Genomic DNA, 21,819 nt, shown 5'->3' with positions numbered 1-21,819 from the left:
TATTGGGTAATGCAAGAGAATGGTGAAATTCAGTGTATTCCACAAAGAAATTTAACTTTAGCTGAAAGAAGTTAATTTCAAACTGCTGTACAGCTACATCGCGTCCAGAGGAAGAATCAACGAGGAATCTACGGTGCACGAACCCTGAGATCCCTGAGAGCCCTGAGTCAACTAAGAGACCCTGAGATTCCCTGTTTCCCTTTTCTTCGCTTCGTCGGCGAAGAAATGAACTGTTTTCCATTTTTCTCATTTTCTGATTTTCTTGGACTTTTGAATCATCTACATCTGAGCATAGCCGGAATGGACTATGAACCTTACTCATGAACTGTAAATATCGTTGTGGATTGGATGGACAGTATGAACAGCCAATGAAATTGTTTAGAAGGGGTGGACTGTGGCCGGTTGACGTTGCCCCCTTAAGAAAGGGAATATGGTGGACGGAAGTTGGTAAACGGAAGGAATAGTCTAAACTATTTCATTGGTAAAGTGGGAGGAAGCACCTTCTGAGCTGGGACTATACTGGACATTTCCAGCACTTCTCAATCAGTCTTGCTTCCGCCTTTCCATGGTGCAGCAGCTCTGCAGCTAACTCTGTGCTGGGCTTTCTGCCAAGGCTCCGGCCTTGAGAAAAAAAACTGATAAGGCCTGTATTAACTCCTTTCCAATTAACACGAACTGCTTCTAACATTTTTTTTCCTCTCTTTTCTTTTCTCTTTCTATCCCACTCTGGGGAAAGGGGGGGGAGAGAGGGGAGAGCGGAGGTGGGGGACCCCTCTGCCGAGGGGGGATTACTCTCATTTCTGTGTTGCTCTGTTGTATATCTTTGTATATATTGTAGATATTGTAAATTTGTAAATATTCCCCTGCATTCCCTACATTGCTTTGTAAATATAGCTCCACTGCTTTGCTAATTCAGCTTGCGAGTTTTTTTTCCTTTCCCTTCAATTTTTTTTTTTCTTTTACCTTACAAGGGGGAAGGGAGGAGGCTTCTCAGCCTTACCCTTCCAAACCCACCACACTCCGGAAATGGCAGCTACGAAGGCTGGGTTTTAAAAGCAGGTGAATTTTATAGAACTTCTCATTACAGAAATGACAGCATGCTGAGGCAGTCAAAAAAAGTTGTTGGTTCTGTTGGGTTTTTTTATGTTACTGTTTGTTTTTTTTGTTTGTTGAGGTTGTTTTCAGAGCAAGCATAGCAGAGTACCCTCAGAGTTTCAGAAACTCTCGCTTTGGCTGGGTCTACTGTGGGACGGTGGCTTAATTTGTCTGTGCCCTCTTTGGGCTCGTGCAATGCCGTGGTTGATGGCACTGGTGGGCCACTGTGCTCCAGGTTCAGCTCTGCAAGCCCACAGACAGCAGTCTGGCTCTCAACGCTGCCTTTCACGCTGCTGCTGCCCAGGATTCCCTCGGTACCGAAATGCCAGGTGCCAGAGGAGCAATGCACTTAATTGATCAGAAAAGTGGCAGAAGATGGAAGAAGCAGGCTGCTCCCAGAGTGAGTTTTGACAAGGTGCCAAGGTGTCTGCTGCACAAGCAAGCTCTGGCTGGCGTTCGGGGAGCCAGAGATGAGCCCTGGCAGCACCTTTCAGGGGTGGGTGAAAAAAGGGACCCTGGAAAAAGGGATCCTCCTCAGAATGTTTCTACGTGGTTCCACTGGTTGTAGTGCCAGGTGGACTCGGGCAACCCATTACAGCATGGCCACCCATTGGCCACGGCTGCCCTGTAGGCACATGATCAACTGGGTGCTGCTGCATCCAGCCTTCAGTAGAGCTGGTACCCAGTGCAGGTGGCCTCAAGCCCAGGAGCCTTCAGGGAGCTGAGGCCTGGCCTGACACTGCAGCTGGCTGTGACCCTGAGGAAAATTCCCTGGACCAAAGTGCTGCAGGTGGAATTGCTATCCACCCGCTTTCACCCACACCTGCCACGCGGAGCAGGCACACAGCTCAGCAGGCCCTGCAGGAACAGCAGGATCGTGTCTGCCTCGGCTGTGCGGAGGGCTCACAGGGGGTGGCCAAACGTCAGGGCGGCGAGGAGCTGCCACTGCTCCGAATGGCGCCGGCTGAGGGCGCGCCGGCTGCCTGCAGGGGCGGCTGTGGCGCCTGAGGGAGGAGCTGGGAAATGGCGGGAAAGGGGCGGCTGGCTGGCTTCAGCCTTAAACCTGTGCTCAGCTCTCCGCAGCTCCCGGTCTCTAGGCACACAGGGCCTCGTTTGTGTGAGCTGCTGCCTCTCTTACAGCGAGAGTGACCTTCAGCAGCACGCCCTGACGGCAGACCCTGGGACGGGAGGTGAGTGCCAAGTTTGTGTAGTGTGGGGAGCCTGTGGTTCCTTGCCCTCAGCAGCTGTGGCTGCTGTACGTGAGCACCAGGCTCTGTTGTGATGCTGCAGGTGTCTGTGCAAGAGATGGCCGTGCTGGGGGGGGAATCTTAAGAGACAACCCAGCATGTTCCTGACCCAGACATGGGCCATGGAGGAGTCAGCAGGAAAATGTGAGACAGGCATGCCATTTGTCAGTCTGGAGAGTGCTGGGCAAGCAAGACGGTAGGCTGCTGTGACCAGGAGTGCGGTTGTGTGTGTGTGCCCTGAATGGTGGGGAATGAGGAGTGTGACTAGCCCACAGGTAGTGCTGGAGGGACGGGACCCATAGGGCCCATACAGTGGCCACTGCCACCTCACTAGGACATGGGAACCCACCAGGCATGTCTCTGTTACACAGGCCCCCCTGGGAACCTCACCAGAACCCTGCCAGGATGCAGAGCCCTTGTTCTGGAAGATGGGCAGCTATGGGGCACCTCGCAGTCATGGATGCTTGTCTCCCACAGCAGCTCCCCCACTTCTCCAGCAGCTCCAGCACTGCCTTTCACCTTGCTAGTTCCCAGGATCCCCTTGTACTGAAAATGCCACGTGCCAGAAGAACAATGCACTTTATTGATGTCAACAACACTAGAAGATGGAAGAGTTTAGGCAAGGTTCCCAAGCATCTCTGCCACGTGCTCATACTCTGGCTGTCCTCTTCAAGGATGTGCAAGCTTCAGTAGGCTGGCCCTGATGCAGCAGCTGGCTGTGACCCTGGAGAGAATTCAGCATTAACTGCAGAGTGCTGCATTTGCAATTGTTATCGACCCACTTCCACCCATGCCTGCCCCTCCTCCTAACCTTGCCTCACACCAGCTATGGAGGTCCAGAGGCTTCAGGAGCCCTCTGAGTCATGGGCAGGTACTGGACACTGCCACCTTACAGGGACATGGGGAGCATCTGCCACAAACCTTACTGGGACATGGTGAGGCATAGCACCTCAGAGGTACCTGGGCACACACCTGGAACCTCATGGGGATCCGGGTACCCTGCCAGCTATGGGCCTCTCCACCTGGGACACGGGCACCCCTGGGGCTCCTCACGGCCATGTATGCCTGCTCTCTCTTGCCTCAGGTCCCACCCCACATGGAGAGCAGCCAGGCCTGTTGCCACCCCACTGGGCACACTCTGTCTGGAGTTGCCCAGGGAACTAGAGAAAGCTCTGCTCTCCTTACCTTGTTCTTGTGCTGCCTTCTTGTAGTAGTGGCGGCAGAGCTCTTTCAGGCGGTGGCGGTGGACAGCGATGTAGCACATGGCCACGTTGTCCTCCATCCGGCACAGCAATCCATAACGCCAGCTGTCCTTTGTCTGGCTCCTTCCCTAGAAATGACAGGGCTGGGGTCACAATCAAGCAGGTAGGGACTTTGAGGGAGCAAGCAGTGTTCTGCTAGGCTTGGCTTTCTCTGGAAGAACTCCAGCCTTGCAGGCCTGCTCTGTGCCCTCGCCTCGGGCTGAGGAAACCTCCAGCAGGCCTGCCATGTGCTGGGGCTCCTGGAGGGTTTCAGCCTTTTGGCTTGGCATATTCCTGGGGAAGAGGCAGAGGACCTCTCAGGACATGCTGGGGCTAGAAAGCCCCAATGAGTTTTCTCATGCTAGCCATCCTGGCCAGCTCAGTTGAGTTTCCTTGCTCCTGACAAGGAAGTTGCTCCTTGCTCCTGTGGGACCAATCTCAATTACCTGTCCATGGGGTCTCTTCACATTTCTCCAGAGGCCAAGTGCAACCCAAACCATGCAGAGCAGCCACACCGTTTGACAGGCCCAGTAAAGCAGGCAGATCATGTCTGCTGGGACAAGGTGTTCCCAAAGCTGGCCTGGAAGGAAGGGCAGGTCAGGGTCCCGGTGTCTCCCAAAGCCAGAGCCTCCTGGCTGTTTTGAGAACGTGCCCTTGCAGTCGGCATCTGGTTTCTTCAGGTTTTCATGAGCAAGACCGATCCTGAACCTGACCCATTTTTGGGATCTCCAAAGGCCAAAGCTTCCTGGCCATTCTGAGAGTGGGCTTTCAGGGTCAGCACCTGCTTGCTTCTCAGTTTTCCCAAGAACATCTCTCCTGAAGCAGAAACATTTTTGGAGTATGCGAAGGGCAACGCTTCCTGGCCATTCTGAGAAGGTGTTCTTGAGCTCGGTGTCTGGTTGCTTCTCATTTTCAGGCAGAAAGCTCATCCAGAACTTGCACCATTTTTTGAGAATCCTAAGACTGTAGCTTCCTGGCCACTCTGAGAATGCGCACTGGGGGTCAGCAGCAGGTTGCTCTGCCTTTTCAGGAAGAACACCCATCCGGGACCCGTGGTGTTGGCAAAAGCCACAGCCGCTGGGGCATTTGAAAGCCATGCGCTCGGCACCCATGGGCTGTTCCTTCAGTTCTTCAGGGAGGACTTGCCGCCTGGACACGAGAAGCCCGTTGGAGATGTCAAGTCGAGGGTCATCAGTCAGCAGACACAGCAGAGAGAGAACCACTGTGAGGGAGACAACTGGGCTGAGCCACATCGTGCCGTCTCCCAAGGGAAGATCTCAACACGCAAGCTGACTTGGGCCGTCACCCTGAGCAGAGTTCAGCCACTGGCTGCCACCTCTTGCACGTCTGCACATCCGTCCTTGCGAGTTCTACTTATAAGGCAAGTCAAGGTCTGACGTGTCACAAAGTACTGTGATGTCACAATGCCTTTGCCGCCCACCTGGCAGGGGATGACGTCTGAGAGGGAGGTGTGCAGCAGGACCTGTGTAGGTGGATTTTGAAGCTTGCTGCTCCCACTGCCACGTCCTGAGCAAACACCGAGCCCAGCAAGAGGGATGGACTGTCCCCCATGGAATTGGTGCCGTGCCCAGAGCTCCTTCCGAGCTGCACCCGGTGCTGTGCCCCAGTGGGGCAGCCATGGCACAGTTCCACTTGTTTTCATAAAAATCTTCAATGTAAAGGATGAGGAGTGTGAGTAGTCTACAGTTATTGGTGGGATGGCATGACCCAGGGGGACCTAGGGCATGCAGCAGCCACTGCCACCTTGTCAGCCATGGGCACCCACCAAGCCCCTCACTGTGACATGGGCACCAGTGGGAATGTCACTGGGAGATGGGTACTAGCGTTTGCCCATGCAGGGTGAGCAGCTCTCCTCCTCAAACACTTTATAGGGACATGGGGAATAACTGTCACATCCCCTCCAGGCTCTGTGGGTATAGAATCACAAAATGCACCGGGTTGGAAGGGAACCTCGAAGGTCATTTTGTTCAATCCCCCTGCAGTGAGCAGGGACATCTGCAACTACATCAGGTTGGCCAGGGCCACATCAAGGTTAACCATGAATGTTAACCATGAATGTCTCCAGGGATGGGGCCTCAACCACATCTGTTGAGGACAACCTGTTGCAGTGGTTTTCCACTCTCATTGTGAAGAATTTCCTCCTTATTTCCAACCTAAATCTACCCAGTTGCAGTTTCAAACTCGTGCCCCTCATCTTATTGCTACAAGCCCTTCAATACAGTCTGTCCCCAGCCTTCCTGTAGGTCCTTTTTAGATATTGAAATGTAGCTATGATGTCTCCCCAGAGACTGTTCTTCTCCAGGCTGAACAGCCCCAACTCATTGGAATGGGCTGCCCAGGGAGGTGGTGGAGTCACCATCCCTGGAGGTGTTCAAGAGGGGACTGGATGTGGCACTTGGTGCCATGGTCTAGTCATGAGGTCTGTGGTGACAGGTTGGACTCGGTGATCTTTGAGGTCTCTTCCAACTTTGGTGACACTGTGATCCTGTAAGCCTTTTAGCCTGTCTGTAGGAGGAGGTGCTCCAACCCTCTGATTTTGTGGCCCTTCTGGACTCACTCCAGCAGGTCCACTTCCTTCCTGTGTTTGGGGCCCCATAGCTGGACACAGGTGAGGTCTCACCAGAGCAGAGGGGTCTGTTCACCTCTCTGATCTGCCAGCCATGATTCTTTGATGCAGCTCTGAGCGTGATTTGCCCTCTGGGCTGCAGATAGGCATTGCTAGCTCATGTCCAGCTTCTTGTCCACCAGTACCTCCAAGTCCTTTATTGCAGGGCTGCTCTCAATCATCCCCTAGCCTGTATTGAGGGTTGTCCCAGTCTTGGTGCAGGACCCTGCACTTTTGGCTCATGGAACCCATGAGGATCTCCTGAGTCTACTTCTCCAGCCCATCCAGGTCCCCCTGGATAGCATCTCCCTCCTTCAGTCTTAACAGTATCATAGTATCAGTCAGGGTTGGAAGGGACCACAAGGATCAGCTAGTTCCAAACCCCCCTGCCATGGGCAGGGACACCCCACACTAGATCAGGCTGGCCAGAGCCTCATCCAGCCTAGTCTCGAACACCTCCAGGGATGGCACCCCAACCACCTCTCTGGACAACTCACTATTCCAGGGCTTCACCCCTCTCACGGTGAAGAACTTCCTCCTCATGTCCAGCCTGAATCTCCCCACCTCCAGCTTCATTCCATTCCCCCTAGTCCTATCACTACCTATAGCCTCCATCCAATTCTATGACTTCAAAAATGACATCTTGAAGAGAAATCATGGCACCCCTCAACGAGGGAGTTTTAAGAGCAAATGTTGCCATGTCCCACAGCTGTTGGATGTCAAAAAGCAAGTCACATAGCATCTCAGACTACACTGCAGTTGCACTACTGACAAGAAGTGACTGTTTTTCTTATCAACTTTATGTCACATTAGTCAGAGAGCTTCCCAGATATTTTATTTCATGGAACATCTATACAAAATCAGTTTTCAGTTTAAAGTGGTGGTTTCACTGTGTTAGCATAAAAGAATCAAGCTTTTGTAATTCTATCAATTTTCACAAAGGCAACTGAAATTGCTGATCACAAGTGACCCACTCTAACAACATGTATAAAAGAGCAACTAGCTAGGGGAGCTGACAGGGGATTCTGGCACTCAGGAAGTAGAGACAATCTTAAGATTTTATTGCAAGAAGCATGTTTCCTGGCCATGACTCCGGAAATGGCAGCTACGAAGGCTGGGTTTTAAAAGCAGGTGAATTTTATAGAACTTCTCATTACAGAAATGACAGCATGCTGAGGCAGTCAAAAAAAGTTGTTGGTTCTGTTGGGTTTTTTTATGTTACTGTTTTTTTGTTTGTTGAGGTTGTTTTCAGAGCAAGCATAGCAGAGTACCCCCCGAGTTTCAGAAACTACGCATAATGGCATGATTTCAACACACATTAATAGCAAGTAACAGTGCAAGATAATCTTGATTATCAGCTGCACCACTCAGCTTGGTATGATCTGCAAGCTTGCCGCGCGTGCACGTGTGCAGCCACTGCCACCTCGGTCTCCTTTGGAGAGCCATAGCGGACCACGTCCGCCCCGCCGGACTGGGACTCTGCCGTCTGTTCTCGGCAGTTATGCGCATCCTACCGTCCCTTCGGCCTGACGGGAACACGTGCACACGGTCATCCCGGAGTGCCAGGCTGCCACGGGCATTACGGAATCACGGCGATCTTTTGGAGCAGGCCGGGGCGACGGCAGGCTCTGCCCGTCGCCGGGCAGCTGCGGACTAGGGGCTGTAGGCTGCTGGCTGTAGGCTGCTGGCTGCTGCCACTACCACCGGCGAGTGGCACAGCGCGGCGGGGGCGGGAGCGGAAGGGGCGGGCGCGTTGCCGTCCGTGGCGGCGGCGGTGGTTGGAGGGGATATTGAGCGGGGCTGGAGTGCTTCCTGCCGCTGAGGAGGGGCCCGGCGGGCTGGGCTCGGTTTCTCTCGCTTCGGCTGGGTCTACTGTGGGACGGTGGCTTAATTTGTCTGTGCCCTCTTTGGGCTTGTGCAATGCCGTGGTTGATGGCACTGGTGGGCCACTGTGCTCCAGGTTCAGCTCTGCAAGCCCACAGACAGCAGTCTGGCTCTCAACGCTGCCTTTCACGCTGCTGCTGCCCAGGATTCCCTCGGTACCGAAATGCCAGGTGCCAGAGGAGCAATGCACTTAATTGATCAGAAAAGTGGCAGAAGATGGAAGAAGCAGGCTGCTCCCAGAGTGAGTTTTGACAAGGTGCCAAGGTGTCTGCTGCACAAGCAAGCTCTGGCTGGCGTTCGGGGAGCCAGAGATGAGCCCTGGCAGCACCTTTCAGGGGTGGGTGAAAAAAGGGACCCTGGAAAAAGGGATCCTCCTCAGAATGTTTCGACATGGTTCCACTGGTTGTAGTGCCAGGTGGACTCGGGCAACCCATTACAGCATGGCCACCCATTGGCCACGGCTGCCCTGTAGGCACATGATCAACTGGGTGCTGCTGCATCCAGCCTTCAGTAGAGCTTGTGAGAAACTGGTTATAATATTTGGCTTTCGCAAGGGGAATTGCTGGGGACCGGGCGTGCCCCATCGTTGTGCCTGGATCGCTGGGCTGATGGGTCTGTATTGTCTGGGGTATTGGGAGAGAAAGGGGAGGTGGCAACAGGTCTGAAGACTGGCCAGGTCAAGGGTGCAGGTTTTGTCTGTCCTGATGGAGAGGGGTGGGATCGTGCTGGGGAATAGATGAATATGTACGCTTTAATATATTAATACGTATGTTTGCCGTCTATATCAGTTCACCTCGTGTTGTTAGGGTGCGCCTCTAGCAAACTCGCTATGCGCCCAGCGCTGTGTTGCCTTTATTTTATAATAAACTGGTTATACATTTTCAGCAGTGAGTTCATTTCTCACAATTTGGTGACCCCGACGTGATTACCCTGTCTGCAACGGCTTTTGGGACCCTTCAGAAGGGGGGGCGCCCCCGCCGATTTCGGCGGCCCAGATGGAGGACTTGGAAGCCTCTCAGAACACGGGTAGATAATCCCGCTGACATTATAAGATAAAGGCAAGGGAAGGACCTCCCGAAACTAGCCTGTAATTCTAGTGCACAAAGATCCGGGCAAGAAAAGGACTGTAAGTATTGTACGGTTGGGCCGGTATTGAGGTCAGTGAGTGTGCGTGTATGCGTGAGACGTGGGCTGGACAGTCTGGATTCACGAAGTGATAGTGGAGTTCTTATAACTGCGTTTCCAAGCACCCGCGAGGGACTTGGCCAGTGAAGGGACGAAGCAGTTGGTGATGGAAAGCGTGGACCTCGGGAAATGGGGCAAGGGTCAGGTGTAGACCAGCCCCGGGAAACATGGGAGCAACAAGGGTACCCAGGGATATACCCCCGGACAGTCCTCTGGGGTTGCGTGTTGGAGGCACAATACGCAGGATAAGGATAAGGCAAAAAGGAAAAGTAGATTGTGGGGGAGATGTTAAGGGTTTGTTTGTTTGTTTTTTTTAAGCTTAGTAGGATTGGCTCCGGGCGGGCCTGGAGCCGGGGCCATTAGGGTAGGAGCTGCGCGTAGAGCAGCCGGAGCTGCAAGTCAGTGTTTGCACCAGCACCTGCGGTAGTGCGGCGGGCGGAGCAGGAGCTGTTGCGGGGAGAGCTGTAGTGGCTGAACCGTGCCCACCAGGGACTGATAAAGGATCAGGCCCAGGAGGTGGCCAGGCTCAGGTCGGAGAAGGAACAAGGTTCCTAGAGGGGGTGTGGAGAGCGAGTTTTAGGGGCAAAAAGGGAAAGGTTTAAAGTCCCGGTAGCTAAGGATGTTAAATTGGAGACTGAAGGTGGATAGTCGTTTTTTTTTTTTTAGTGAAGAATTGGTGGGTGCGATGTATGGAAAAATAATTCGTGTCAATCAGGGTGCATAGGATCCAGGCCGTTCGGTGAGTTCTGCCTGGGTAGGGGTCCTGGCTACGGGGTGCCGGAATTTCACTGTGGGTGAGGATTCTGGCTGGTAGTCAGGTGGTCTTCACAGCCCTGGAGGATTCGGGCTGTGAAGGGGCAGTGTTGTTTCTACGGTCTGGGGGCTGTGGAGACTGGTCGTCCGTAGGGATCGGGCGACCAGCGCTGCGACCCGGTGTTCGGCGTCCCGGTGGTGAGGGGCCCGGTCTCGGGGTTTTGGTTTCCTGCGGTCCGGTTTCTGGAGGGGCCTGGGCCGTGGGGGCCCGCGTCGCGGTGGCGGTGGCGGGTCTGACGTCCTGGTTTCCGGGGTTCCGGCGGTGGGAGACCCGGGTTCAGGAGTTTTTCCGTATTCTGCGGTCGGTTCCTTAGGGGACTTGAACTGTGGGGGCCCGTGGCGCGGTCACGCTCGCGGGTCTGACGTCCCGGTTTTTAGGGGGGGACCTCGGTTTGAGGGACCTGCTTCGGGAAGGTTTTTTCCGTGGTTTCAGGTTTCCGCAGGAGGGCAGGGACCTGGGCTGCGGCGGGTGAAGTTTTTTTTGCGGTTTGACTTTGCAGGGGAAACTGGTTATTTAGATCGGCACAGTGAGGGGGGGTCGGTCGTTCGCAGGGAGCGGGCTGGTGGCTCGGAGCTGGCGTTTCAACTGCCGCCGCTCGGTTTTGACCCCCGGGCAGAGATTAGTGATCAGGAGAATGGGACAAAAGCAAGTCATCAGAACTCCCTCCCATTCCCATCTCAGAGAGCGCCTTAGGGATCATATTATAGTATTGGGACGATGAGTTGAGAAAAGGGAGCCAAGCTTTGAAAAATGTTTTAGTAGGGAAGAAGCTGAATATGCTGCTGTTTGGATTAGGGCTTCACGCCCTACCCCTGTTCCCGTATTTAAGGACAAAGACAAGGAAAAGGCAAGACAGGCTGGCATGAGAATATGGGAGAGGTAAAATCAGAGTGGGGGGACCACCAAGAAGTCAGAAGTGGCCTAATCAAGATCCTCAGTGGGGGACCATCAACAGCTTCAGGGGAGACAAAACATGGGACAAGGAATTGAAGAAGCTGTGCCCAGAAATTTTGAGAAAGCCTATAGTGAGTATCAGAGGAAGCCTCCTATGGAGTGGATGGTAAGATTAAAGGGAAGTTTGCAGCTCTATTCTGGAATAGATCCCAGTTCTGCAGCTGGGGTGATACTTCTCAGGATGCAGTTTGTGGCAAAACCATGGGCAGATATTAGAAACTGGAAAAGATTGAGGATTGGCAAGAGAGAGGTTTAGAAGAATTACTACGTGAAGCTCAGAAGGTGTTTGTAAGGAGGGATGAAGAGAAACAAGGCAAAAGCTAGAATGTTGGTAACTGCTGTAAGGGTACTGGTGATTATGGGTAGAGAGGAAAAAAAGAGGTAAATATTAAATGGAGTCCAGAAGATGATGAGTGATTGGATAAATAAAAAGAATGTTGATTGATGCTCTGTTTTAAATTTGCCTGACATGGACAAATCATTTGATCTTTTTGTACATCTATATGGGGTGTTGACCCAGGACTGGACTGGAAGTAAAAATCCTGTAGGGCATTGTTCCAAGTTACTAGATTCTGTAAGTAGGTGAGGGCAAATTTGCTTATCAGCGACCTTTATTAGTAGAGGAGGCCCAGAAAGCGGCTTTTTGTTTTGTTCTGGTCTCAGATCCCACCTTTGGGATTCCTGATGTATATGGGATTGAAGCTGGGGGTAAAGTGTTAATAACAACTTTGAAAGGAGAGTCACTAATTTCCCCCTGGGAAGGATCTTTTCTTGGTTTTGTTAACAACAGATACAGCTGTCCGTACTGCAGAACAAGAGTGGACACATGCTTCCTGAGTAAAAGGACCACTTCAGGAATACCTCGGTTTGAAGGCTCTGGAACTAGCGAGACAAACCCACCTTTTGAAACATCTGAATCTGCATTGCAAGAAAATACCAAGGATTTCATTCTGTGTATAAAAGATCCTGGGACTCGATGTCATTGGGGATGGGTAAAGTGTAATAGTAATGGTAAACTGGTTATTTAGAAGAGTGATGGTAAATTTTTCTGATGCACTACAGTGATGTGCTGAGAGTGTGTGTATAAATGTATGCTGTTGTAGTTACAATTTGAAGTGATTAGGACAGAGGATTCATCTGTGTTCTTTGTGTTAAAGTACCAGAAACTGTCTTCAGCTAGTGGGACCACAGAGACTGCAATACAGACAGCCAACATGCAACCAGAGTTAAAGGACGGGTGGATCCATCCACTGAATGGACCGTGGTACCCCAAATGGAGGACATGAGGATGAGTTCCAGTATCAGAATAGGAGTGGTAATGGTCCTTGCCTGAAAACATCACAAACTAGAAACAGGTCAGGGTTCGAAATTGGTACAACCTCCCTGGACAAGGGAAGGAAACACTGTCCGAGCAGAGCATTGGTGGGATTGAAGGAGGGAAGGCTGGGTAGACCTCTGCAATTGCCACAAAGAAGATAGAGAACCATGGCTGTGGGCAGCAACCCCATAGGCCATGTGAGTGGAGTTGCAAGTCAAACCGGACTCCTAATTCCCAGGATTAACCACTCGGAGGGAGAAAGGTGTCACCCAGATAGTACCTATTAAAGTAAAAGAGGAAGTATTTTCAGGCAAGGAACATCAGTTGTTATCGCATTCCCTTTACCAGGAAGTTGAAATTGGGAATCCTTTTGCTTGTTGTAGAATTATTGCTAAATTAGGTTATTATGGCTCAAGCCAAATGTAGTAAAAAAAAAAGGGGAGGGGTTGTGAGAAACTGGTTATAATATTTGGCTTTCGCAAGGGGAATTGCTGGGGACCGGGCGTGCCCCATCCTTGTGCCTGGATCGCTGGGCTGATGGGTCTGTATTGTCTGGGGTATTGGGAAAGAAAGGGGAGGTGGCAACAGGTCTAAAGACTGGCCAGGTCAAGGGTGCAGGTTTTGTCTGTCCTGATGGAGAGGGGTGGGAGCGTGCTGGGGAATAGATGAATATGTACGCTTTAATATATTAATACGTATGTTTGCCGTCTATATCAGTTCACCTCGTGTTGTTAGGGTGCGCCTCTAGCAAACTCGCTATGTGCCCAGCGCTGTGTTGCCTTTATTTTATAATAAACTGGTTATACATTTTCAGCAGTGAGTTCATTTCTCACAAGCTGGTACCCAATGCAGGTGGCCTCAAGCCCAGGAGCCTTCAGGGAGCTGAGGCCGGGCCTGACACTGCAGCTGGCTGAGCCCCTGAGGAAAATTCCCTGGACCAAAGTGCTGCAGGTGGAATTGCTATCCACCCGCTTTCACCCACACCTGCCACGCGGAGCAGGCACACAGCTCAGCAGGCCCTGCAGGAACAGCAGGATCGTGTCTGCCTCGGCTGTGCGGAGGGCTCACAGGGGCTGGCCAAACGTCAGGGCGGCGAGGAGTTGCCACTGCTCCGAATGGCGCCGGCTGAGGGCACGCCGGCTGCCTGCAGGGGCGGCTGTGGCGCCTGAGGGAGGAGCTGGGAAATGGTGGGAAAGGGGCGGCTGGCTGGCTTCAGCCTTAAACCTGTGCTCAGCTCTCCGCAGCTCCCGGTCTCTAGGCACACAGGGCCTCGTTTGTGTGAGCTGCTGCCTCTCTTACAGCGAGAGTGACCTTCAGCAGCACGCCCTGAGGGCAGACCCTGGGACGGGAGGTGAGTGCCAAGTTTGTGTAGTGTGGGGAGCCCGTGGTTCCTTGCCCTCAGCAGCTGTGGCTGCTGTACGTGAGCACCAGGCTCTGTTGTGATGCTGCAGGTGTCTGTGCAAGAGATGGCCGTGCTGGGGGGGGGAATCTTAAGAGACAACCCAGCATGTTCCTGACCCAGACATGGGCCATGGAGGAGTCAGCAGGAAAATGTGAGACAGGCATGCCATTTGTCAGTCTGGAGAGTGCTGGGCAAGCAAGACGGTAGGCTGCTGTGACCAGGAGTGCGGTTGTGTGTGTGTGCCCTGAATGGTGGGGAATGAGGAGTGTGACTAGCCCACAGGTAGTGCTGGAGGGACGGGACCCATAGGGCCCATACAGTGGCCACTGCCACCTCACTAGGACATGGGAACCCACCAGGCATGTCTCTGTTACACAGGCCCCCCTGGGAACCTCACCAGAACCCTGCCAGGATGCAGAGCCCTTGTTCTGGAAGATGGGCAGCTACGGGGCACCTTGCAGTCATGGATGCTTGTCTCCCACAGCAGCTCCCCCACTTCTCCAGCAGCTCCAGCACTGCCTTTCACCTTGCTAGTTCCCAGGATCCCCTTGTACTGAAAATGCCACGTGCCAGAAGAACAATGCACTTTATTGATGTCAACAACACTAGAAGATGGAAGAGTTTAGGCAAGGTTCCCAAGCATCTCTGCCACGTGCTCATACTCTGGCTGTCCTCTTCAAGGATGTGCAAGCTTCAGTAGGCTGGCCCTGATGCAGCAGCTGGCTGTGACCCTGAAAAGAATTCAGCATTAACTGCAGAGTGCTGCATTTGCAATTGTTATCGACCCACTTCCACCCATGCCTGCCCCTCCTCCTAACCTTGCCTCACACCAGCTATGGAGGTCCAGAGGCTTCAGGAGCCCTCTGAGTCATGGGCAGGTACTGGACACTGCCACCTTACAGGGACATGGGGAGCATCTGCCACAAACCTTACTGGGACATGGTGAGGCATAGCACCTCAGAGGTACCTGGGCACACACCTGGAACCTCATGGGGATCCGGGTACCCTGCCAGCTATGGGCCTCTCCACCTGGGACATGGGCACCCCTGGGGCTCCACACGGCCATGTATGCCTGCTCTCTCTTGCCTCAGGTCCCACCCCACATGGAGAGCAGCCAGGCCTGTTGCCACCCCACTGGGCACACTCTGTCTGGAGTTGCCCAGGGAACTAGAGAAAGCTCTGCTCTCCTTACCTTGTTCTTGTGCTGCCTTCTTGTAGTAGTGGCGGCAGAGCTCTTTCAGGCGGAGGCGGTGGACAGCGATGTAGCACATGGCCACGTTGTCCTCCATCCGGCACAGCAATCCATAACGCCAGCTGTCCTTTGTCTGGCTCCTTCCCTAGAAATGACAGGGCTGGGGTCACAATCAAGCAGGTAGGGACTTTGAGGGAGCAAGCAGTGTTCTGCTAGGCTTGGCTTTCTCTGGAAGAACTCCAGCCTTGCAGGCCTGCTCTGTGCCCTCGCCTCGGGCTGAGGAAACCTCCAGCAGGCCTGTCATGTGCTGGGGCTCCTGGAGGGTTTCAGCCTTTTGGCTTGGCATATTCCTGGGGAAGAGGCAGAGGACCTCTCAGGACATGCTGGGGCTAGAAAGCCCCAATGAGTTTTCTCCTGCTAGCCATCCTGGCCAGCTCAGTTGAGTTTCCTTGCTCCTGACAAGGAAGTTGCTCCTTGCTCCTGTGGGACCAATCTCAATTACCTGTCCATGGGGTCTCTTCACATTTCTCCAGAGGCCAAGTGCAACCCAAACCATGCAGAGCAGCCACACCGTTTGACAGGCCCAGTAAAGCAGGCAGATCATGTCTGCCGGGACAAGGTGTTCCCAAAGCTGGCCTGGAAGGAAGGGCAGGTCAGGGTCCCGGTGTCTGCCAAAGCCAGAGCCTCCTGGCTGTTTTGAGAACGTGCCCTTGCAGTCGGCATCTGGTTTCTTCAGGTTTTCATGAGCAAGACCGATCCTGAACCTGACCCATTTTTGGGATCTCCAAAGGCCAAAGCTTCCTGGCCATTCTGAGAGTGGGCTTTCAGGGTCAGCACCTGCTTGCTTCTCAGTTTTCCCAAGAACATCTCTCCTGAAGCAGAAACATTTTTGGAGTATGCGAAGGGCAACGCTTCCTGGCCATTCTGAGAAGGTGTTCTTGAGCTCGGTGTCTGGTTGCTTCTCATTTTCAGGCAGAAAGCTCATCCAGAACTTGCACCATTTTTTGAGAATCCTAAGACTGTAGCTTCCTGGCCACTCTGAGAATGCGCACTGGGGGTCAGCAGCAGGTTGCTCTGCCTTTTCAGGAAGAACACCCATGCGGGACCCGTGGTGTTGGCAAAAGCCACAGCCGCTGGGGCATTTGAAAGCCATGCGCTCGGCACCCATGGGCTGTTCCTTCAGTTCTTCAGGGAGGACTTGCCGCCTGGACACGAGAAGACTGTTGGAGATGTCAAGTCGAGGGTCATCAGTCAGCAGACACAGCAGAGAGAGAACCACTGTGAGGGAGACAACTGGGCTGAGCCACATCGTGCCGTCTCCCAAGGGAAGATCTCAACACGCAAGCTGACTTGGGCCGTCACCCTGAGCAGAGTTCAGCCACTGGCTGCCACCTCTTGCACGTCTGCACATCCGTCCTTGCGAGTTCTACTTATAAGGCAAGTCAAGGTCTGACGTGTCACAAAGTACTGTGATGTCACAATGCCTTTTGCCGCCCACCTGGCAGGGGATGACGTCTGAGAGGGAGGTGTGCAGCAGGACCTGTGTAGGTGGATTTTGAAGCTTGCTGCTCCCACTGCCACGTCCTGAGCAAACACCGAGCCCAGCAAGAGGGATGGACTGTCCCCCATGGAATTGGTGCCGTGCCCAGAGCTCCTTCCGAGCTGCACCCGGTGCTGTGCCCCAGTGGGGCAGCCATGGCACAGTTCCACTTGTTTTCATAAAAATCTTCAATGTAAAGGATGAGGAGTGTGAGTAGTCTACAGTTATTGGTGGGATGGCATGACCCAGGGGGACCTAGGGCATGCAGCAGCCACTGCCACCTTGTCAGCCATGGGCACCCACCAAGCACCTCACTGTGACATGGGCACCAGTGGGAATGTCACTGGGAGATGGGTACTAGCGTTTGCCCATGCAGGGTGAGCAGCTCTCCTCCTCAAACACTTTATAGGGACATGGGGAATAACTGTCACATCCCCTCCAGGCTCTGTGGGTATAGAATCACAAAATGCACCGGGTTGGAAGGGAACCTCGAAGGTCATTTTGTTCAATCCCCCTGCAGTGAGCAGGGACATCTGCAACTACATCAGGTTGGCCAGGGCCACATCAAGGTTAACCATGAATGTTAACCATGAATGTCTCCAGGGATGGGGCCTCAACCACATCTGTTGAGGACAACCTGTTGCAGTGGTTTTCCACTCTCATCGTGAAGAACTTCCTCCTTATTTCCAACCTAAATCTACCCAGTTGCAGTTTCAAACTCATGCCCCTCATCTTATTGCTACAAGCCCTTCAATACAGTCTGTCCCCAGCCTTCCTGTAGGTCCTTTTTAGATATTGAAATGTAGCTATAACGTCTCCCCAGAGACTTCTCTTCTCCAGGCTGAACAGCCCCAAGCCTTTCAGCCTGTCTGTAGGAGGAGGTGCTCCCACCCTCCGATTTTGTGGCCCTTCTCTGGACTCACTCCAGCAGGTCCACTTCCTTCCTGTGTTGGGGCCCCATAGCTGGACACAGGTGAGGTCTCACCAGAGCAGAGGGGTCTGTTCACCTCTCTGATCTGCCAGCCATGATTCTTTATTAGAATAAACTTTAAACTTTATTAGAATAAACCAAACCAGGTTGGAAGATACCTTCAAGATCATCATGTCCAACCCATCAACCAATCCAACCCACCCAAACAGCTAACCTATGGCACCAAGCACCCCATCAAGTCTCCTTCTGAACACCTTCAATGATGGCGACTCCACCACCTCCCCGGGCAACCCATTCCATAGCGCAATCACTCTTTCTGTATAGAACTTCGTCCTAATATCCAACCTGAGCCTCCCCTGGTGCAGCCTGAGACTGTGTCCTTTTGTTCTGGTACTGGCTGCCTGGGAGAAGAGACCATCATCAGCCTGTCTACAACCTCCCTTCAGGTAGTTGTAGAGAGTGATAAAGTCACCCCTGAGTCTCCTCCAGGCTGAGCAACCCCAGCTCCCTCAGCCTCTCCTCAGAGGGCTTGTGTTCCAAACCCCTCACCAACTGTGTTGCTCTTCTCTGGACTCGTTCCCGGAAGTCAACATCCTTCCTAAACTGAGGGGCCCAGAATTGGACACAGTACTCGAGGTGTGGCCTAACCAGTGCAGTGTACAGGGGCAGAATGACCTCCCTGCTCCTGCTGGCCACACTGTTCTTGATGCAGGCCAGGATGCCATTGGCCCTCTTGGCTGCCTGGGCACACTGCAGGCTCATGTTCAGCCTACCATCAACCAGCACCCCCAGGTCCCTCTCTGCCTGGCTGCTCTCCAGCCACTCTGACCCCAGCCTGTAGCACTGCATGGGGTTGTGGCCAATGTGCAGAACCCAGCACTTGGATGTGTTAAATCTCATGCCGTTGGACTCTGCCCATCTGTCCAGTCTGTCCAGGTCCCTCTGCAGAGCCTCTCTACCCTCTAGCAGATCAACTCCTGCCCCCAGCTTGGTGTCGTCAGCAAATTTACTGATGATAGACTCAATGCCCTCATCCAGATCATCAATAAAGATGTTAAAGAGGATGGGGCCCAGCACTGATCCCTGGGGGACTCCGCTACTGACTGGCTGCCAGCTGGATGTGGCACCATTCACCACCACTCTCTGGGCTCGGCCCTCCAGCCAGTTTCTAACCCATCGCAGTGTGCTCCCATCCAAGCCATGGGCTGACAGCTTGGCCAGCAGTTTGCTATGGGGGACGGTGTCAAAGGCCTTGCTGAGGTCCAGGTAGACTACATCCACAGGCCTCCCCACATCCACCAGGCGGGTCACCTGATCATAGAAGGAGATCAGGTTGGTCAGGCAGGACCTGCCCTTCCTAAATCCATGCTGGCTAGGCCTGATCCCTTGGCCATCCTGTAAGTGTTGTGTTATTGCACTCAGGATGACCTGTTCCATGATCTTGCCTGGCACTGAGGTCAGGCTGACAGGCCTGTAATTCCCTGGCTCATCCAACCGGCTCTTCTTATGGATGGGCACCACGTTGGCCAGCTTCCAGTCCTCTGGGACCTCGCCAGTGAGCCAGGACTGCTGGAAAATTATGGAGAGTGGCTTGGCCAGCTCATCTGCCAGCTCTCTCAGCACCCTAGGATGAATCCCATCTGGTCCCATGGACTTGTGGGGATCCAAGCTGCTAAGGGGAGTTCCAACCACCGCCTCATGGAACATAGGGAAACTGTGCAGCTCCCTGGCTCCTTCTGCCAGCTCTGCAGGCCAGCTGTCAGGAAGACGTTCTGCCCTTCTAGTAAAAATTGAGTCAAAGAAGGTGTTAAGTATCTCTGCCTTTTCCTCATCCTTTGTTACAATGTTCCCCTCCGTATCCACCAAGGAGTGGAGGTTGTCCTTCCCCTTCCTCTTACTATTAATGTATTTATAGAAGGACTTTTTGTTGTCCTTCACAGTAGAGGCCAGTTTAAGCTCCAAGTGTGCTTTTGCCTCCCTAATTCTCTTCCTACAAGACCTAGCAACATCCTTAAACATTCTGTGGGTTGCCTCCCCTCTCTTCCAAAGGTGATACACCCTCTTTTTTTCCCTCAGTTCCATTAAAAGTTCATGAACCATCCAGGCTGGCCGTCTGCCCCAGCGGCTCATCTTCCGGCACATTGGCACAGCCTGTCCCTGAGCCTTCAACAATTCTTCATTGAAGTAGGTCCAGCTCTCCTGGACCCCTTTGTTTTTAAGGGCTTTATCCCAAGGAACCCTCTGAATTAGTTCCTTGAGTAACCCAAAGTCTGCCCTCCGGAAGTCCAGAGTGGAGGTCTTCTTGCTGCCCCTCTTGGCTTGACCAAAAACCGAGAATTCAATTATCTTGTGGTCACTGGACCCCAAACACCCTCCAACCACCACATCGCCCACCAGTCCTTCCCTGTTGGTGAAGAGGAGGTCAAGCATAGCCTTTCCCCTGGTAGGCTCTCGCAGCACCTGGGATAAGAAGCTGTCCTCCATGCATTCTAAGAACCTTCTAGACTGTCTCCTCTCTGCCGTGTTGAGTTCCCAGCAGATGTCAGGCAGGTTGAAGTCGCCCATGAGAACAAGGTCCGGAGATCTTGAGACAGCCCTAAGCTGCCTATAGAATGCTTCGTCAACATCTTCCTCCTGGTTGGGTGGTCTATAACAGACTCTAACCAGGGTGTCTGCCCTGCTGGTCTTACCTCTAATTCTTATCCACAAGCATTCAACCCGATCGTCCCTAATCTCCATCTCAATGGCATCTAGTGCCTTTCTGATGTAAAGGGCCACCCCTCCACCCCTTCTTCCTCGCCTGTCTCTCCTGAAGAGCTTGTAACCATCAATTGCAGTGCTCTAGTCATGTGAGTCATCCCACCACGTCTCTGTGATGGCAACTACATCATAATTTTCCTGCTGCATCAAGGCTTCCAGCTCCTCCTGTTTGTTACCCATGCTTCGTGCATTAGTGTACATGCACTGCAGCTGGGCTGCTGGTTTCACCTCCGACTCTAGCTTGTCGCCCCCAGACTCTTGTCTGAGAGGACTCTTTTCAGCCCCTTCCCCCTTCAAAACTAGTTTAAAGCCCTGTCGATGAGACCCGCCAATTCCCTACCCAGGATCTTTTTATCTTTGGGGGACAGTCCGTTCTCATATACAGTGATCTTTCCCCTTCTCTGGGACAGATGTACTCTATCTGTTGCCAGCTGGCCTGGTGCAGTAGAAAGTTTCCCAATATCAAAAAAACCAAAATTCTTTTGACTGCACCAGCCTCTAAGCCACTTGTTAACTATAGCTGCTGACCTGTTCCTTACTGTATTCCCTCCTGCAGTTAAGGGTATTGATGAAAAAATTATTTGTGCCCCTGACCCCTCAACCAGGTCTCCCAGGGCCCTGAAGTCATCTTTGATAGCCCTGGGAGTTCTGTTTGCAACATCATCATTCCCTAACTGCATAACTAGTAAAGGATGCAGCTCTGAATGTGATTTGCTCTCTGGGCTGCAGATATGCATTGCTAGCTCATGTCCAGCTTCTTGTCCACCAGTACCTCCCAAGTCCTTTATTGCAGGGCTGCTCTCAATCATCCCCCAGCCTGTATTGAGGGTTGTCCCAGTCTTGGTGCAGGACCCTGCACTTTTGGCTCATGGAACCCATGAGGCTCTCCTGAGTCTACTTCTCCAGCCCATCCAGGTCCCCCTGGATGGCATCTCACTCCTTCAGTCTTTTCAGCTGCACCACTCAGCTTGGTATCATCTGCAAGCTTGCCGCGCGTGCAGGTGTGCAGCCACTGCCACCTCGGTCCGACAAGGTCTCCTTTGGAGAGCCATAGCGGACCACGTCCGCCCCGCCGGACTGGGACTCTGCCGTCTGTTCTCGGCAGTTATGCGCATCCTACCGTCCCTTCGGCCTGACGGGAACACGTGCACACGGTCATCCCGGAGTGCCAGGCTGCCACGGGCATTACGGAATCACGGCGATCTTTTGAAGCAGGCCGGGCCGACGGCAGGCCCTGCCCGTCGCCGGGCAGCTGCGGACTGGGGGCTGTAGGCTGCTGGCTGTAGACGGCTGGCTGCTGCCACTACCACCGGCGAGTGGCACAGCGCGGCGGGGGCGGGAGCGGAAGGGGCGGGCGCGTTGCCGTCCGTGGCGGCGGCGGTGGTTGGAGGGGATATTGAGCGGGGCTGGAGTGCTTCCTGCCGCTGAGGAGGGGCCCGGCGGGCTGGGCTCGGTTTCTCTCGCTTCGGCTGGGTCTACTGCGGGACGGTGGCTCGGCGGCGGTGGTGACGGACCCCTCGCCCGGCGTGAGTGAGCGAGCGATGGCGTGCGGCGTCAGGCTAGGGGGCGGCTTCCCGGGCCTGGGGTCAGCCGCTCACCCCCTCATAGCTTCGCGGAGGTGCCCTTTGGC

The 21,819-nt window shown here is 53.5% G+C and overlaps 3 protein-coding genes across 6 annotated transcripts in view; 1 reads left to right on the top strand and 2 right to left on the bottom strand.

Moving 5' to 3' along the window:
- Positions 1-2,980: 2,980 nt before the first annotated feature.
- Positions 2,981-4,836, bottom strand: LOC137442561 (uncharacterized). Its single transcript, XM_068141499.1, has 3 exons — positions 4,030-4,836; positions 3,528-3,672; positions 2,981-3,066 (listed from the first exon to the last, which is right to left on the bottom strand). The coding sequence occupies exons 1-3, from the start codon at positions 4,834-4,836 to the stop codon at positions 3,029-3,031; spliced, it is 990 nt and encodes a 329-aa protein (XP_067997600.1). The 3' UTR covers positions 2,981-3,028.
- Positions 4,837-14,341: 9,505 nt separating this feature from the next.
- Positions 14,342-18,067, bottom strand: LOC137442560 (uncharacterized). Its single transcript, XM_068141497.1, has 3 exons — positions 15,461-18,067; positions 14,959-15,103; positions 14,342-14,497 (listed from the first exon to the last, which is right to left on the bottom strand). Exons 1-3 carry the CDS (start codon positions 16,265-16,267, stop codon positions 14,460-14,462), a joined length of 990 nt encoding a protein of 329 aa, XP_067997598.1. The 5' UTR covers positions 16,268-18,067; the 3' UTR covers positions 14,342-14,459.
- A 3,494-nt stretch (positions 18,068-21,561) lies between these two features.
- Positions 21,562-21,819, top strand: part of KLHL20 (kelch like family member 20) — a 29,500-nt gene continuing 29,242 nt past the window's right edge. For 3 of the 4 annotated variants that reach the window (XM_068141481.1, XM_068141480.1, XM_068141479.1), the window contains exon 1: positions 21,562-21,715. The gene's annotated coding sequence lies outside the window, so the exon portion shown is untranslated. Of the gene's footprint in view, positions 21,720-21,819 lie in introns of all 4 variants that reach the window. The other variant, XM_068141483.1, reaches the window with a different exon arrangement.

This window comes from Melanerpes formicivorus, unplaced genomic scaffold (genome assembly GCF_026170545.1).
Source record: "Melanerpes formicivorus ecotype bairdi unplaced genomic scaffold, bMelFor1.0.p_v2 SCAF_7, whole genome shotgun sequence".
In the NCBI taxonomy this organism is placed as follows: Eukaryota; Metazoa; Chordata; class Aves; order Piciformes; family Picidae; genus Melanerpes; species Melanerpes formicivorus.
The sequence above is the reverse complement of the archived record's forward strand: the minus strand, read 5'-3'. Positions and strand labels throughout refer to the sequence as shown.

Excerpts from the sequence above, each read along its gene's own strand:
- LOC137442561 (XM_068141499.1), bottom strand. The coding sequence starts at position 4,836 with ATGTGGCTCAGCCCAGTTGTCTCCCTCACAGTGGTTCTCTCTCTGCTG. Across the intron at positions 3,673-4,029 it reads TGAAGAGACCCCATGGACAG|GGAAGGAGCCAGACAAAGGA; the intron begins GTAATTGAGATT and ends TGTCATTTCTAG. Across the intron at positions 3,067-3,527 it reads GAAGGCAGCACAAGAACAAG|GGTCACAGCCAGCTGCTGCA; the intron begins GTAAGGAGAGCA and ends AATTCTCTCCAG.
- LOC137442560 (XM_068141497.1), bottom strand. The coding sequence starts at position 16,267 with ATGTGGCTCAGCCCAGTTGTCTCCCTCACAGTGGTTCTCTCTCTGCTG. Across the intron at positions 15,104-15,460 it reads TGAAGAGACCCCATGGACAG|GGAAGGAGCCAGACAAAGGA; the intron begins GTAATTGAGATT and ends TGTCATTTCTAG. Across the intron at positions 14,498-14,958 it reads GAAGGCAGCACAAGAACAAG|GGTCACAGCCAGCTGCTGCA; the intron begins GTAAGGAGAGCA and ends AATTCTTTTCAG.